The sequence below is a fragment of the Scyliorhinus torazame genome, chromosome 18 (genome assembly GCF_047496885.1).
Source record: "Scyliorhinus torazame isolate Kashiwa2021f chromosome 18, sScyTor2.1, whole genome shotgun sequence".
In the NCBI taxonomy this organism is placed as follows: domain Eukaryota; kingdom Metazoa; phylum Chordata; class Chondrichthyes; order Carcharhiniformes; family Scyliorhinidae; genus Scyliorhinus; species Scyliorhinus torazame.
Window position 1 is genome coordinate 68,849,766 of NC_092724.1, and position 17,478 is coordinate 68,867,243.

General features: G+C 48.9%; 1 protein-coding gene and 1 long non-coding RNA gene across 3 annotated transcripts in view; one reads left to right on the forward strand and one right to left on the reverse strand.

Moving 5' to 3' along the window:
• The window catches only part of cherp (calcium homeostasis endoplasmic reticulum protein), a 162,853-nt gene extending 155,805 nt beyond the window's left edge, over nucleotides 1-7,048 (reverse strand). For both annotated transcript variants that reach the window (XM_072482850.1, XM_072482849.1), the window contains exon 1: nucleotides 6,914-7,048. In XM_072482850.1, coding sequence (XP_072338951.1) covers nucleotides 6,914-6,938 — 25 coding nt within the window. In that variant the 5' untranslated portion in view covers nucleotides 6,939-7,048. The remainder of the gene's footprint in view (nucleotides 1-6,913) is intronic.
• Nucleotides 7,049-7,111: 63 nt separating this feature from the next.
• LOC140395279 (uncharacterized) overlaps nucleotides 7,112-17,478 on the forward strand; it is a 38,755-nt gene continuing 28,388 nt past the window's right edge. The window contains exon 1 of the long non-coding RNA XR_011936148.1: nucleotides 7,112-7,204. This is a non-coding gene — a long non-coding RNA (uncharacterized lncRNA). The remainder of the gene's footprint in view (nucleotides 7,205-17,478) is intronic.

The following is a 17,478-nucleotide window of genomic DNA, read 5'->3' on the forward strand; positions in this document are numbered from 1 at the left end:
GGAATTGAACCGTGCTGCTGGCCTGCCTTGGTATGTTTTCAAAGCCAGCGATTTAGCCCTGTGATCTTATTGAAACGCATAAGATTATGAGTGGTAAAGCAAAAAGTGCAGAAGATACTGGAAGTCTGCAGAGGGATTTGTATAGTTTAAGTGAATGGACTAGGGTCTGGCAGATGGAATACAATGTTAACAAATGTGAGGTTATCCATTTTGGTAGGGATAACATCAAAAGGGATTATTATTTAAATGATAAAATATTAAAACATGCTGCTGTGCAGAGGGACCTGGGTGTCCTAGTGCATGAGTCGCAAAAAAGTTGGTTTACAGGTACAACAGGTGATTAAGAAGGCGAATGAAGTTATGTCCGTCATTGCTAGAGGGTTGGAGTTTAAGACTAGGGAGGTTATGCTGCAACTATATTGGGTGTTAGTGAATATTAAAGAATAATTAATATTCTTTAATGTAGCGTGGAGGGGGGGGGGGTGGGGGGAGAAACAATAGGTGGGAGACTATCTGGCACCAGGGATGGGGGCCACCAAGCTAGCTGGGAAGCGCAGTGCGGGGAGTGCATATGTTTGGTTTATCAAAGGGGTTGGGTTACAGAGTGTTGTTACTGGGGTGAGGGAGAGGGGTAATGTTCTGCTGACGAGGGTGATACTTGGTCCAAGAGACAGAGAGGAGGTCGGGGCGGAGGCTGCCTGGGGGCGGGCCCAAAAAAGGGGATGGCTGATCGGCGGTGGCAACTAGGCTTATCACCTGGAATGTTCGAGGGTTAAATGGGCCGGTCAAGAGGGCAAGTGTGTTTGCGCATCTTAGGGGACTGAAGGCGGACGTGGTAATGTTGCAGGAGACGCACCTTAGAGTAACTGACCAGATTAGATTGAGCAAAGGCTGGGTCAGTCAGGTCTTTCACTCGGAACTGGATTCAAAGACTAGAAGGGTCGCGATCCTGATCAATAAGCGGGTGGTGTTTGAGGTGGGTAGAATCGTTTTGGATGTCGGTACATTATGGTCAGTGGGAAACTGGAAGGGGTGCAGGTGGTACTAATAAATGTGTATGCGCCAAATTGGCATGATGTGGAGTTTATAAAGAGGATGCTGGGGAAGATACCGGACCTGGACTCACACAGGTTGGTCATGGGAGGGGACTTCAACACAGTTATTGACCGGTCAAGCTCAGAAACGGGCAGGGTGCCAGCAACGGCAAAGGAACTAAAAAGGTTCATGGAGCAGATGGGGGGGATCCATGGAGATTTGGGCAGCCGAGGGTGAAGGACTTCTCCTTCTACTCACACGTGCATAAAGTGTACTCCCGGATCGATTTCTTCATTTTGAGCAGGGCCTTACTGGCAGGGGTGGTGGACATGGGGTACTCGGCGATCACAATCTCAGATTGTGGGTTGACCTGCAGGTTAGTAAAGACAGCAACCAGCACCCGCACTGGAGGTTAGATGGGGGACTTTTGGCTGACAAAGGGGTTTGCGAGCGGCTGAGGAAATGTATTCAGAACTACCTGCAGGTCAATGACACGGGGGAAATTTCAGTAGCGATGGTCTGGGAAGCACCGAAGGCGGTGGTCAGAGGGGAGCTGATCTCGATACGGGCCCATAGGGAGAAGGTGGACAGGGCAGAGACGGACCAACTGGTTAAGGAGATACTACAGATCGATAGGAGGTATGCGGAGACCCCAGAGGCAGGGCTTTTAAGGGAACGGCGGAGGCTACAGGCGGAGTTCAGCTTGTTAACCACAGGGAGGGCAGTGAAGCAGCTGAGAAAGGTGGGGGGGGGTAATCTATGAGTATGGAGTGAAGGCCAGCAGAATGCTTGCACAGCAGCTTAGAAAGAGGGAGGCAGCCAGGGAGATCGGGAAAGTAAATGACAGAGATGGGAACCTGGTTGGAGATTCAGCAGGGGTGAATAAGGCGTTTAGGGATTTCTACAGTAGGCTGTATAGGTCGGAACCCCCTATGGGGCCGGAAAGGATGAGGCACATCCTGGGGGGTAGGCTGAATTTCCCAAAGGTGGACGGGCATCTGGTAGAAGGGCTGGGGGCCCCGATCGGGTTGGAAGAGATAGTGGAGGGTCTGAAGGCCATACAGGCGGGTAAAGCCCCGGGGCCAGAAGGGTACACAGTGGAGTTTTATAAAAGGTTCTCTGGAATATTGGGGCCGGTGTTGATGAGGATGTTCAATGAGGCAAGGGAAAGAGGGGTGCTGTCCCCAACGATGTCACAGGCCACGATTTCGCTGATTCTGAAGCAGGACAAGAACCCAGAGCTGTGTGGGTCCTACAGGCTGATATCCCTATTGAATGTGAACACCAAACTGCTGGCCAAAGTTTTGTCCTCCAGGATTGAGGATTGTGTTCCGGACGTTATTGGGGAGGACCAGACGGGGTTTGTTAAGGGTAGGCAGTTGGTGGCCAATGTAAGAAGGCTGGTAAATGTTATCATGATGCCCCCGGAAGGTAGGGAGGTGGAGGTAGTGATCGCAATGGATGCAGAAAAGGCTTCTGATCAGGTATAATGGGACTGTCTGTGGGAGGTACTGGGACGGTTCGGATTTGGGCGGGGCTTTGTTGACTGGGTCAGGTTGCTGTATGAGGCTCCTGTGGCAAGTGTACGGACGAATAAAACAACAGCGGGCTATTTTAGACTGCACAGGAGGACGAGAAAGGGATGCACCCTCTCCCCACTGTTGTTCGCGCTAGCTATGGAGCCATTGGCAATTGCTCTGAGAGCCTCAGGGGACTGGAAGGGGCTGGTCCGGGGGGGTGGAGCACAGAGTCTCGCTCTATGCAGACGACCTGCTTCTGTATGTATAGGACCCATTAGAGGGGATGGAAGAAATCATGAGGATTTTAGGGGAATTTGGCCGGTTTTCGGGGTATAAGCTAAATATGGGGAAAAGTTAGATGTTAGCGATCCAGGCGAGTGGACAGGAGAGACGATTGGGGGAGCTGCTGTTTAGATTAGTAGCGGGAAGCTTTCGGTACCTAGGCATTCAAGTGGCGCAGGAATGGGACCGGTTGCATAAATTAAATCTGGTCCGGCTACTAGACCAAATGAAGGACGAATTGCGGAGATGGGACGCGCTCCCGTTGTCATTAACTGGGAGGGTGCAGACGTTGAAGATGACGGTCTCCCGAGATTCCTGTTCGTGTTTCAATGTCTCCCCATCTTTATTCCGCGGTCCTTTTTTAAACGGGTCAACAAAGTGATCTCTGGCTTTGTTTGGGCGGGCAAGACCCCGCGGGTAAGGAAGGTAATGCTTGAGCGGAGTCGGGGAGAGGGCGGGCTGGTGCTGCCAAATTTTAGTAACTATTACTGGGCGGCGAAGATAGCCATGATCAGGATGTGGGTGGTGGGGGAGGGGTCGGCATGGTTGCGTATGGAGGTGGCTTCATGCAAGGGCACCAGTTTGGGGGCGTTGGTAACTGCGCCTCTGCCGTTCCCACCGGCACAATACAACACCAGCCCCGTGGTGGTGGCGGCCCTGAGAGTTTGGGGGCAATGGAGGAGACATGTGGGAGCCGAGGGACCATCGGTCTGGTCCCCAATCTGTAATAATCACCGGTTTGCCCCGGGAAGTATGGATGGGGTATTCTGGATATGGCGGAGAGCAGGAATTGAGAGGATGGGGGAGATGTTTATAGAGGGGAGCTTTCCGAGTATGAGGGCGCTGGAGGAGAAGTTTGGGTTGGCAAGGGGAAACTAATTTGGGTATCTGCAGGCGCGGGGCTTCCTACGTAACCAGGTGTCAACCTTCCTGTTCCTACCGCTAAGGGGGATTCAGGACAGGGTAGTTTCCAGAGGATGGGTAGGAGAAGGGAGCGTCTCGGACATTTACAAGGAACTTATGGGGTCAGAGGAGACGCAGACCGAGGAGCTGAAGTGCAAGTGGGAGGAGGAGCTGGGAGGAGAGATAGAGGATGGTCTATGGGCGGACACGTTGAGTAGAGTCAACGCGTCCGCAACATGTGCCAGGCTCAGCCTGATACAATTTAAGGTCGTTCATCGGGTTCACATGACAGTGGCCCGGATGAGCAGATTCTTTGGGGTGGAAGACAGGTGTGCAAAATATGCGGGAGGACCAGCGAACCATGTCCACATGTTCTGGGCATGTCCGAAGCTTAGGGGATTTTGGCAGGGGTTTACAGATGTCATGTCCACGGTGTTAAAAATAAGGGTGGCACCAAGTCCAGAGGTGGCGATATTCGGGGTGTCGGAAGATCCGGGAATCCAGGAGGAGAAAGAGGCAGACATGCTGGCCTTTGCTTCCCTGGTAGCCCGGAGACGGATACTATTAGCTTGGAGGGACTCAAAGCCCCCGAAGTCGGAGAACTGGCTATCGGACATGGCTAGCTTTCTCTGTTTGGAGAAAATCAAGTTTGCCTTGAGAGGGTCACTGTTAGGGTTTGACCAGAGGTGGCAACCGTTCGTCAACTTCTTCGCGGAAAATTAATCGTCAGCAGAAGGGTGGGGTGGTTAGTTTAGCTTAGGGGGTTAATAAAGGTGGGACCTGTAAGGGAGGGAGACGGCTTTTGCACTATGTTTATAGTTTCATGTACATTGTTTATTGTGTTGTTGTTAAAATACCAAAAATACCTCAATAAAATGTTTATTAAAAAAAATAATCTTTATTGTCACAAGTTGGCTTACATTAACACTGCAATGAAGTTACTGTGAAAAGGGTTATGAATCGATGGAATTCCCTGCCCAGTGAAGCAGTTGAGGCTCCTTCATTAAATGTTTTCAAGATAAAGAGAGATAGTTTTTTTGAAGAATAAAGGAATAAAAGATTATGGTGTTCAGTTGGGGAAGTGGAGCTGAGTCCACAAAAGATCAGCCATGATCTCATTGAATTGCGGAGTAGGCTCGAAGGACCAGATGGCCTACTTCTGCTCCTAGTTCTTATATTCTTGACAAGGTGGATGCTGAAATCAAACCTGACATTAATGTATTTTGTACAATGAACAATATGCTAACTTTGTAATAGATAACTGAATATTAATCTCTTTTAAAAGGTCCAGTTTCTGATAAAAATTAGTCCCTCTTAGGCAGCAATGGATATTCAGTCATCAATACCTTTCTCGTCCAAGGCAGCAGCCAAGGAGATCTTGTCATCCAGATTTCCAGCTGGAAGATTATCAACCTTTATATATTGAGGGTACAAGCAAAGTAAGAATTCTTGTGGGGAGACTATAACTTGTTTTTAAATTTAAAGTATCCAATTCGTTTTCCCTGTTTAAGGGGTAATTTAGCATGGCCAATCCACCTACCGTGCACATCTTTGGGTTGTGGGGATGAGATGCACGCAGACATGGGGAGAATGTGCAAACCACGCATGAACAGTGACCCGGGGCCGGGATCAAACCCGGGTCCTCGGTGCCAGAGGCAGCAGTGCTAACTACCGTGCCGCACCGGGGAGCCTATAACTAGGGTTACAAAAATGAGTCTCCCATTTAAGAATGAGATGAGAAGAAATTATTTCTTGCAGAAGGTCATGAATTTTTGGAACTTCCTTCCCTAGAGAATAGTGGAACAAGGTCATTGAATATTTTAAGAGTTATGGATTCTTTACTAAGGAAGTCAAAGGTTATCAGGGGTAGACAGGAAAATGCAGTTGAGGCCACAATCAGATCTGTCATGATCTTACCGAATGGCCTACTCCTGATCCTAATTCATATGTTCATATCTATGTTCCCATGTAATTTTCAAAAAAGGTGATAAATTTGCCCTGTATGGAATTTGTACCAATCTCAATGAAAGACCCTCTGATCTGCAAATGCAGCATTCCGCACAGCTGCATTATCAATTTAGACTCTGCTTAAATCTGTAGTGGAACTTGATGTGATAAGCCACAAATGAAATGCGGGTTTTTCCAAATGGTAAATAATGCTTCATTTTTTCTACACAGGGAACTTATAGTGCAAAGCAAATTTTAAACAAGATTTTCCAACATGTTAAGGAATCTTTGTGTTGTCTGGGAGCCCTAAAAACATTAATTGCGTAAAAGACAGGATAGGTAAAGCAGGGTGGAGTAAACTGCTAATTGCAAGCAATAAATATTCTACTGGAAAATCTCAGGTCCAGCAGCAGCATCTGTGGGGCGAGTAAGAGTTAACATTTCAAGTCGCTATGACCCTTCTTGAGAAGCATACAGGCTCGAACTGGGAACTGTTCTCTCTTCACAGATGCTGCCAGACCCTCTGAGCATGTTCTGTTTTTATTTTAGATTTCCATCATCCACCAGTATTTGTTTTTATTTTATTACAATAAATTGATGAGGTTGAACTTGGCAGGAATCTCATATCCTCTGCACCCTTATATATTCTTGATGGTAGGGCACATTTGTAAAGTTGGGAGATAAGAATGGATTTTTGATTGATGGTGAGCCTGGGTAAAATGTTTTAGGAAAATTTGACAAAGATTAACTGGAAATTAGGCGATATTGATCCACACAGTTCCATAAAACAATCTAGTTTTAAATGGTTTTTAGTCGTATCATTGTTTTAACAGAGGGAAGTTTTTTTTACATCCACAAATTTTCTCATTGAACCATTTTGACTGGGCGGTAACGCCACGCTTAGGCTCACATTCGCTTCACAGCAAACTCCTTTCCCTGTATTGACACCCAAACCCACCATGGTTCCTTCACCCTCCCTGTTAAAAGTTTCACTCTGCGTGTGCGCACACCACGCCGACTGATGTTACGAGCATGCGTGGACCGAAATCGAGCCTTGCGCCTGCGCACAGGTGGGCCCGTGCTCCTCGCACGCATGCGCAGCGTGGACGGCGGACCGTCTCTGGCTGGAGACGCAAAAGGAAAGGGCCCGGATATTCCTGCACAATAAAATAAATACCATTTCCCAGCGGAAATTTGTCTGTGAAGGGTAATATTTCAGCACTCACCCTCAGGAGGTACTGGTATATCCATCGCGGCGCCTTTCTCTCTCTCTCCGCACTTCCAGATATGGTAGTTAAACCCTCATGTCATAAATCCAGTGCTCGCGCTCCAACTGCAGCGTCTCCAACCGGAAGGAAAACTGATCGACGGCAACGATTGTGCGACAGTGGGTGTGGTTTACATGGCACATGCGTTGACGTGCCTCGATGGCCACCATCATTGTGCGGGGCGTTTGCTTAACTTGACAAGAATGATGATGAAGTTGATGGTGTGTCAGTGGATGTTGGAAAAATTCGGTAGGTCAGCCAGCATCAATCAGTAAGGATAGAAAGCAGAGTTAAAGTTTTGAGTCCTTTTGGCTCTTCATCAGAACTGGATGAAGGAAGAATGCTATATTTTAAAGTGTGCTGTGAAAGATTGCAACAAAATGTGGCAACTCGAAGAACAAAAAATAAATGGCCAAAAGAGGTCACATGAACACGGGAGGGGCTGCTTCATTGCGAGCTCCAGCTCTGCTCTTCTTTTCATCCTTGTGTATATTTCCTTTCTGTCTTTTGGTTTACATAGTTTAGAGCAGAATGTTTAAAATCTTTGCTTATGTGTCGTGGCTGGATGGAGTTGGGGTGAGGCCTTGCTTTTAGTGGCACATTTGGTTTTAAGTGGACCCCCGCCCTGACGGGTGCTGTGTGTATCAACAGATGATGGCTGCCAAAGAGAATGCAGTTCTGGCTGAAAGTCTCAGCTCTGCAGTTCAGGTCGCCAAGGCTCAATTCCAAGAGTTGTGAGGCATTTTTGTGGAGCTGTTGGAGGCACGCGAGGTGGTTCTTGCAACAGGCAGAGCACTGTTCCTGGTGGGAGCCTGCCTCCGTATGGTCAAGTTCTTGCTGCATGGCCTGTTGTCCCATAATGACAGGAAAGGAGTGCTGCTGAGCCTGGTCCCCGAGGTGAGGCAGTGAAGAAGTTCTCAGCCAAGTTCAAGAATTGTGCGCCATGTTTTGAGAATCTCTACCTGGAGGGTGGGCAAATTAAATTCTATGGATCACATTTAATCCTGTTACCGAGGCCTGGGGTTGGTGTGGCCTTCCGACCACTGGTCAGGTATTGTCCTTGTCCAGATGTCACGTGTACCAAGGTACAGTAAAAAGTATTGTGACAATAAATCAATCAATCTGCATACAATCCAGACAGATCGTTCCATACATGAAAAATATAGGACATGACGATAGATACACAATGTAAATACATAGACATCGGGTGAGGCATAGGGAGCGTAGTACTACTCAGCAGAGAAGATGTGGGGAGAGATCAGATCTGTCCATAAGAGGTTCATTCAGGAGTCTGGTAACAGCGGGGAAGAAGCTGTTTTTGAATCTGTTAAGTGCGTGTTCTCAGAGTTTTGTATCTCCTGCCCGATGCAACAGGTTGGAAGAGAGAATAACCCAGGTTGGAGGGGTCTGTGATTATGCTGTCCGCTTTTCCAAGGTAGCAGGTGGTGTAGACAGATTCTATGAATGGGAGGCGGGTTTATAGAACATAGAACAATACAGCGCAGTACAGGCCCTTCGGCCCACGATGTTGCACCGAAACAAAAGCCATCTAACCTACGCTGATGTGATGGACTGGGCTGTGTTCACGACTCTCTGCAGTTTCTTACTGGTTGAGTCATGCCCTCGGCCGGAGCCTAGTTTGTTGATCACTTGGGTTGTGGTGAGAACGGCATGGTGGAAGTAATGCTGCCATGTGCTTCAATTGTTGGAATCCTTGAGAAATCCTGAAGAGTGCTCGTTGATCCTGATCCTGCCTTATCCTTAATTTCTGCCTTCTTTGTGCGCCAGTAAAGAAGTCTTTATCCTGAAGACTGCCTCGCATCTCAGTTATTATCCTGGACTTTGATCCCTGATGATCATGTTGTTTGCTTGATGTTGTAAATGTTTTCCATTTACAAGAAAATGAATAATACGGACGTGATGTCCTGTTCTGTTGATTATTCTGATTTAACAAGTTCATATCATGTTAAGCCGAATGTTCGGGGCGGCGCAGTGGTTAGCACTGATGCCTCATGGCGCCGAGGTCCCGTGTTCGATCCCGGGTCACTGTCTGTGTGGAGTTTGCGCATTCTCCCAGTGTCTGCGTGGTTCTCACACCCGCAACCCAAAAGATGTGCAGGGCAGGTGGATTGGCCACACTAAATTGCCCCTTAATTGGAAAAGAAAAATAATTGGGTACTTTTGTGAGGGCCACGAAGAATCCAGCACGAGTTTTAAGGATACAAAGTAATAACATTTATTTACAATAACATATGTGTATAATATATATATATATAACAGCAGCAGCAACTTCCCTTGCTGCACACTCTTTCCTGCTGGTTCCAAACTGGCCAGCTTTATTTATACTTGGAGTTTACTAATGGTTTCTCCGCCCCCCTCATTGGGGAAGCTCATACTCCCACAGGATTGTGGGATTGTGATTAGTCCCCAGCCAATGGTAAGCAGGCAGGTTATAACATCCCCCCCCCAAGTCCAAGGAATCCACCAAAGACCCTGGCGAAGGAGGGCGTCGGACTCGTTTCGCCGCAGGCTGGACACCATTGCACGCGGCGCTAGATCAGGCGGCGTGTAACGAGACAGAGACCGGCGCTTCCGTGATGAACGGCGTAACGGTTGTACATCCACGGCCCGTGGACCCGAGGATTCCCCCTCTGATGCGTCCTGTGTCTCCATCTCGGAGTCAGAGTCTGCTGCCTCCGTCATGTCAGCGTCTCTATCTCCATTCGGTTCTGTAACGACCTGCGCAGGCTTTGAGTGAGGCACCAGTGGAAGATTGTGAGGACTACCTTCCCTTGTCTCTGGTCTCTGCGGCTGTAGAAATGAGCTCCGGGGGCGGGGAATCTTTGGAGGGGATAGTCTTCTGGACCGAATGTGGTCTACATGTTTGCGCTGGAGGCGACCCTGGGCTTGCACCTGGTAAGATATAGGGCCCGTTTGGCGAACGATTACGCCAGGAACCCACTGGGCACCACCAGCAAAATTCCGAACGAACACTGGGTCACCGGGCGCAAACTGCCGAATCGGCCGATGCCGAGAAAATTCCTGTCCCTGCCGTTCTAGTGTGCGGCGTACTTTTGCGCCAATGTCCGGGAAAACCATACTAAGGCGGGTGCGAAGTCTCCGGCTCATTAGGGGTTCTGCGGGAGCTACTCCAGTCACTGCATGGGGGGTGGTCCTATATGTAAACAAAAAGCGAGCCAGTCTCGTGTCCATTGATCCGGAAGACTGCTTCTTTAGGCCTCTTTTGAATGTCTGCCAACCCATTTGAAGCCGGGTGGTAAGGGGCAGTGCGGATATGTTGTATGCCGTTCATCTTCATGAACCTCGCAAACTTCTCACTCGTGAATGGAGTGCCGTTATCCGTGACCAGCACCTCGGGGAGGCCATGCGTACTAAAAGACAAACACATCTTTTCAATTGTTGCGCAGGACGTTGTCCCCTGCATCTTATGCACCTCTAGCCATTTAGACTGGGCGTCGATTAATAGAAGGAACATGGATCCTTGAAAAGGGCCTGCAAAATGTGCATGCAAGCATGCCGAAGGCTGCCCTGGCCATTCCCAGTGATGTAGGGGCGCGGTCGGTGGAAGCTTCTGATGCTCCTGGCAAATGGAGCAGTTTTGGGCCACCTTCTCAATGTCGGTGTCGAGGCCTGGCCACCAGACCTAACTCCGGGCCAACATTTTCATTTTGGTCACACCTGGATGCCCATTGTGCAAGTCTCTTAGTATCAGCTCCTGGCCTTTTTCCGGGACAATCACACGCGTCCCCCACAAGAGGATGCCGTCTTCCACGCTGAATTCTGACAGTTTGGAGGAAAATACCCGCAACTCGCCTGGGAGCTGTCTATGCTGCCCACCATACAGGACTATGTGCCGAATCTTTGACAGGACTGGCTCCGTCTGGGTCCACTCACGGATCTGTGATGCCGTGACAGGCAAGGTATCCATACAATTTAGGGTTGCAACCACCTCACCGGTCGTGGGGGTTGACATGGGGCCGGTTGATAAAGGCAATCTGCTCAGTGCGTTGGCATTTGTGTTCCTGCTTTGTGCTCCAGAGAATACTCGTATGCAGCAAGCAACAAAGCGCAGCGCTGGATCTGTGCGGAAGCAATGGGCGGTATTGGCTTATCCTCTCTGAAAAGTCCCAGCAGAGGCTTATGATCAGTCACGATAGTGAAATGGCACCGGGGGGAATGGATGGGGGATATGGAATGTGGCAAAGAGCAGGAATAACGCAACTGAAAGATCTATTTGTGGACGGGAAGTTCGCAAGTCTGGGAGCGCTGACCGAGAAATATGGGTTGCCCCAAGGGAATGCATTCAGGTACATGCAATTGAGGGCTTTTGCGAGGCAACAGGTGAGGGAATTCCCGCAGCTCCCGACACAAGAGGTGCAGGACAGAGTCATCTCAAAGAAATGGGTGGGGGATGGTAAGGTGTCGGATATATATAGGGAAATGAGGGACGAAGGGGAGACTATGGTGGACGAACTAAAAGGGAAATGGGAAGAAGAGCTAGGGGAGGAGATCGAGGAGGGGCTGTGGGCAGATGCCCTAAACAGGGTAAACTCGTCGTCCTCGTGCGCCAGGCTAAGCCTGATTCAGTTTAAGGTATTACACAGGGCACATATGACTGGAACACGGCTCAGTAAATTTTTTGGGGTGGAGGATAGGTGTGCGAGGTGCTCGAGAAGCCCAGCGAATCATACCCATATGTTTTGGTCATGCCCGGCACTACAGGGGTTTTGGGTGGGGGTGACAAAGGCGCTTTCAAAAGTAGTAGGAGTCCGGGTCGAACCAAGCTGGGGGTTGGCTATATTTGGGGTTGCACAAGAGCCGGGAGTGCAGGAGGCGAGAGAGGCCGATGTTTTGGCCTTTGCGTCCCTAGTAGCCCGGCGCAGGATATTGCTAATGTGGAAAGAAGCCAAGCCCCCGGGGGTGGAGACCTGGATAAATGATATGGCGGGGTTCATAAAGCTAGAGCGGATTAAGTTCGTCCTAAGGGGGTCGGCTCAAGGGTTCACCAGGCGGTGGCAACCGTTCGTCGAATATCTTGCGGAAAGATAGATGGGGGAAAAAAGAAGGCAGCAGCAGCAGCCCAGGACTTGGGGGTGGGGGGGGGGGGGGGGGGGGTGGGGGGGGGTATAGCCTGTGACAAGGCAGTTGCCAATTAGGGCTAGTTTTCATTTTTGTTGTTTAATATTTATTTATTTGTTGTTTTTGTTTATATAAAAAAGGTCATTATTATCTGTATTGTTATAATGTTGTGTAAAGGATGCACAATGTACTGTGTTGGTTGACCAAAAATTTTCAATAAAATATTTATTTTTAAAAAAAAAGATAGTGAAATGGCGGCCATACACGTACTGGTGGAAGCGTTTCACCGCAAAAACCACTGCCAGGCCCTCCTTCTCGATCTGCGCGTACTTTTTCTCCGCTGCAGTCAATGTGCGGGAGGCGAAAGCTATCGGTCGCTCGGCCCCGTTCTCCATCTTGTGGGACAGGACGGCCCCAATACCACACGGGGATGCATCACATGTGACGAGCAAAGGCTTTCCAGGATCACAGTGGGTTAGTAACCCAGACGACGACAATTGTTGCTTTACCCGCCGGAAAGCGGTTTCTTGCGGTTGACCCCAAACCCAGGTGTGATTTTCCTTTAGCAGAAGGTGCAAAGGGGCCAGCGTAGTTGCCAGATTGGGGAGGAACTTCCCGTAATAGTTTACGAGACCGAGAAAAGAACAAAGATGCGAAGTGTCAGTCGGGGCGGGGGCCTGTTGAATTGCACGCACCTTCTCTGCGACGGGGTGCAAACCTTCGCGGTCCACCCGATAACCTAGGTAGACTACTTACTTTGCCTGAAATACACACTTTGTGCGACGTAAACGGACTCCAGCCTCCGAAAAGAGTCTAAGGACAGCCTCCAGATTTTCCAAATGTTCCTGCTCCGACGTCCCTGTAATCAAAACGTCATCTAAGTAGACAGCAACACTTGGTAAACCTCTCAAAATGCCCTCCATAACACGTTGAAAAATAGCGCATGCAGAGGATACTCCAAAGGGCAACCGTGTATATTCATACAGGCCCCGGTGTGTATTAATTGTTACATATGGTCGGGAGGCGAGGTCCAGCTCCAACTGTAGGTAGGCGTGACTCATATCTAATTTTGTGAAGGAGAGTCCGCCTGCAAGCTTCGCGTGAGATCCTCCATGCGAGGCATTGGATATCGGTCGAGTCGGGAAGCTGTATTCACTGCAAGTTTATAGTCGCCACACAAGCGAACTGTGGCATCTGGTTTCATTACAGGTACAATTGGTGCTGCCCAGTCAGCAAAACGGACGGGCCTGATAATACCCAAATGGGTGAGCTCCCCTTCTACCTTCTCGAGCAAGGCGTAAGGCACCGGGCGTGCCCGGAAATAGCGCGGCGTGGCTCCTGGTTCGACTTGGATACGGGCTACGGCCCCTATTATTTTCCCCAAACCAGGCTGGAATACGTCTGGGTATCGTCCTAGCACCTCAGTCAACCCTTCAGAAACTGTTTGGAGGATGTGCTGCCATTGCAACCGCAAATGGCGCAACCAGTCCCGACCCAACAGGCTGGGCCCATGACCGCGCACCACGATAAGTGGGAAATGCCCCTCTTGGCGTCCATAAACAACATGAGTCATTGTAGTTCCTGCAATGTCCAGTGGTTCCCCCGTGTAGGTGGCCAACCTGGCCTGTGAGTCGGTTAATGTAAGGGTCTGTATACCCTGCTTGATGCGGCCGAATGTCCTCTGGGCGATCACGGAGACCGCTGCCCCAGTGTCCAACTCCATCTCAAGGGGGTGACCATTGACCCGTACTGTCACCTTAATGGTGGCCACACGGGGAGCTGCCACACAATGCAGTTGCAGGCAGTCGTCCTCCGTCTACACGTCCTCCGGAGTAGTCGCCGCAGGTTCATCCACATGGAAGGTATGGCCCCTGGGCTGGTCCCAGTTTCAGTCGGAACTACGGCGCTTCTGGCGCCCCCATGACCGGCGTCCGCGACGGGGTCGGCGCCTACAAGTCTGACACGGACATGGCTCCTCATCCATTGGTTCTGGAGAAGGCTCCCTTCGGGGAGGAATGTCCGACGGCCACTGGCGTCGGTCCGGACGTCGCCTCGCCCAAGGTACCGCAGGAGCGGGGGGGGATGTTTTCGGACGGAAGGGGTTGCGCCCTAAGGCATGCACTTCCATTCCCTGTAGCTCCTGCACTCCTCGTTCTGCGCTCTCTCGGGACAATACTATTTGAATGGTCTGTTGAAAAGTCAATGTTGGCTCAGCTAACAACTTTCTCTGGGTGGCCGCATTGTTAATACCGCAAACCAAACGGCCGCGTAACATTTCTGACAAGGTCTCACCATAGTCACAGTACTCCGCAATCCTGCGTAGCCTGTATAGAGACTCGGCAAGGGATTCTCCAGGGGTCCTCTCAGCGGTATTAAACCGGTAACGCTGGACTATCGTGGACGGGGTTGGGTTAAAATGTTGCCCTACTATATTCACAAGTTCATCAAACGTTTTGGTGTCCGGCGCAGCTGGGTACGTAAGGCTCCTAATCACCCCAAACGTATGCTTCCTGCTGGTTCCAAACTGGCCAGCTTTATTTATACTTGGAGTTTACTAATGGTTTCTCCGCCCCACTCATTGGGGAAGCTCATACTCCCACAGGATTGTGGGATTGTCATTAGTCCCCAGCCAATGGTAAGCAGGCAGGTTATAACAGGTACTCTTTTAAAAAAAAAAAAAAAAAAAAAATTTTATGTTGAATCTGAACCTAAAAAGGTGTGGGCCTTGTGTTGTCTCATAATCGCTGTGGTGGAGGAAGGGGGTGCTTTTTGTTGTCGCTTAGAAGGAAGATGAGTGGGATGAGGGGTGGTGAGTTGGGGTTGGTAGGGTTATTTTTTCCTCGCTTCAAACGAGTTGTAGAGCCCCAGTTAGAGCTAATCTGTTTCGGGTTTATTTTCACTTTTTCTTTTAATTTTGTTTCAATGCCTTTTCCTTTTTAGGCTCAGGCAGACTGCATGACATCCTGATAAGGACGATTTCTTTGACTATTCCCTTGAGTCGAGTCAGTCTTTTCTCATGATATGGGTCTCCCTGTCTGGCTGTTCTCATTACTTTTGGAACTTCACTGAGAACAAAGGTGGTCTTGAGTATCCTTTTTCCGTGACCCGGCTGTGTGTCCCTTTCCTGGGAGGCACCTTCTTTTCTGCCATCTTGATGTGTGATGTTGCTTTTGGCTCTGACCAACAAGGTGGCTAGTTGGGGGTCCCTGGGTGTGTGTGTGTGGGGGGGGTAAGAGTTCAATGGCTTTCCTGCCGAGGCACCCATGAGGTCGGTATCTTGACGGTTCTTCTCACTCGCGGCTGGGGTTCCCCTTGACTAGAGTTCAGTTGTATATCCTTTCCTTGTTGTATGGATGGGTGGAGTACATTGTCCTGTATGGGACTGAGTTGGTGCAACCTCGGTGGAGGGCAAGGGCTGGAGCCGAGTGGAAGTTCCTGGGGTTAGGTTCTCCTGAATTCCCTGTTGTGATGGTGCTGTGTTAAGCCAGGGCTTGCTCCGTGGTTGGTATCCTGTTGTACCGAGTGCTCCTTGGGGGTGGGGGGCCTGACACCCAGATGGGTGATGATGTTAGGATGGACCACCGTGCATTGTGCCTCATAGTTATTCTTTTTATCTTGTGTTCCCCGATTAGGAGTGAGGCGCTCCATGGCGTTTAGCTGGCTCATTCTCGACCATTTGCAATGCCTTGGGTGGGAGTTCAAGAAGTCTTGGTATCAGGGTGGCACGGTGGTGCAGTGGTTAGCACTTCTGCCTACGGCGCTGAGGACCCGGGTTCAATCCCGGCCCGGGGTCACTGTCGTGTGAAGTTTGCACATTCTCCCCGTGTCTACGTGGGTTTCACCCCCGCAACACAAAAATGTGCAGGTTAGGCGGATTGGCCACGCTAAATTGCCCCTTTAATTAGAAAAAAAATAATTGGGTACTCAAGTTGAAACCTCACCACTATTCTTAGAATTCCCCCTATACCAAAAAAGGGTCAAGATATTCTAAATGGTGAACAGGGATTCTCACTCCCTGATTCCTATGCAGACTTAGGTGGGTGCTATTCGGGTCAAACTAGTGTTTCAAGTTATCCCCCGGCATAACCCATATCTTCATAGAAGAATTTTATTTACTTACCACTTAGTAGCTTCCACACTGGTCCGGCTTGCTAAGTATAGTAAAGTAAACTTACTAATAATAATATTAACTACTCTTTCAGGTTATCAATTTAAACTTAACTTTATTTTCAAGTTAAAAAGATTAAAAACTACTTTTACAGAAAGGTAAAAAAGATCTTTTCTTGTTCGGACCAGTTGTAAGACTTTCAAGTCTATCTTGACAATCGGTTTTCTTTAACTTTTCTGTTCGCTTCTCTGGATTGCCCAATCTTCAGATGCTGCTTGTTCCATCACCGAGGAAGATTCTGATTCACTGCTCACTTTTCAGAGTTTTTATAGCAATTTGTGCAGCCTGACTTTTACAAATGACATCCTTCTGCTGTTTGAGCCTAATAGTTGAAGGTTAGTTTCTTATCGGTTAGAAGCGTGGCGCCTTTGCAACAGCACGGCTTCATTCCACCAGCTCGCCATTACTTACTTTGAATTTGCTCACTTTGCTTGACATGTAATAGATTTGTCTTGTGTCTTCATCAGTACTCTTTCAGATTTATGTCTTTTCTTAATGATTCTTTCAGTCTCAACACAGGTCATCTTTGGGTTAAGCTAATGTCATGTTCAGGTTACCCCCTTCGACTCTATCCTTATCTGGCTCGGCCATTTTCTAAAAGGTTTTAACGTCAAAATGAAGTATGTTATAGTGTAACCTTGTCACCTTCTAGTTTTCTTTATTTGTAAATCAGTTGTCTCATCTTATTACTTTATGTACATAGGCCAATAAGAGGCGAGGCCACGTTATATTTGGTACTGAGTAATGAACCAGGCCAGGTGTTAGATTTGGAGGTGGGTGAGCACTTTGGTGATAGTGACCACAATTCGGTTACGTTTACTTTAGCGATGGAAAGGGATAGGTATATACCGCAGGGCAAGAGTTATAGCTGGGGAAAAGGCAATTATGATGCGATTAGGCAAGACTTAGGATGGGGAAGGAAACTGCAGGGGATGGGCACAATTGAAATGTGGAGCTTGTTCAAGGAACAGCTACTGCATGTCCTTGATAAGTATGTATCTGTCAGGCAGGGAGGAAGTGGTCGAGCGAGGGAACCGTGGTTTACTAAAGTAGTTGAATCACTTGTCAAGAGGAAGAAGGAGGCTTATGTAAAGATGAGACATGAAGGTTCAGTTAGGGCGCTTGAGAGTTCCAAGTTAGCCAGGAAGGACCTAAAGAGAGAGCTAAGAAGAGCCAGGAGGGGACATGAGAAGTCCTTGGCAGGTAGGATCAAGGATAACCCTAAAGCTAGGTATGTCAGGAATAAAAGAATGAC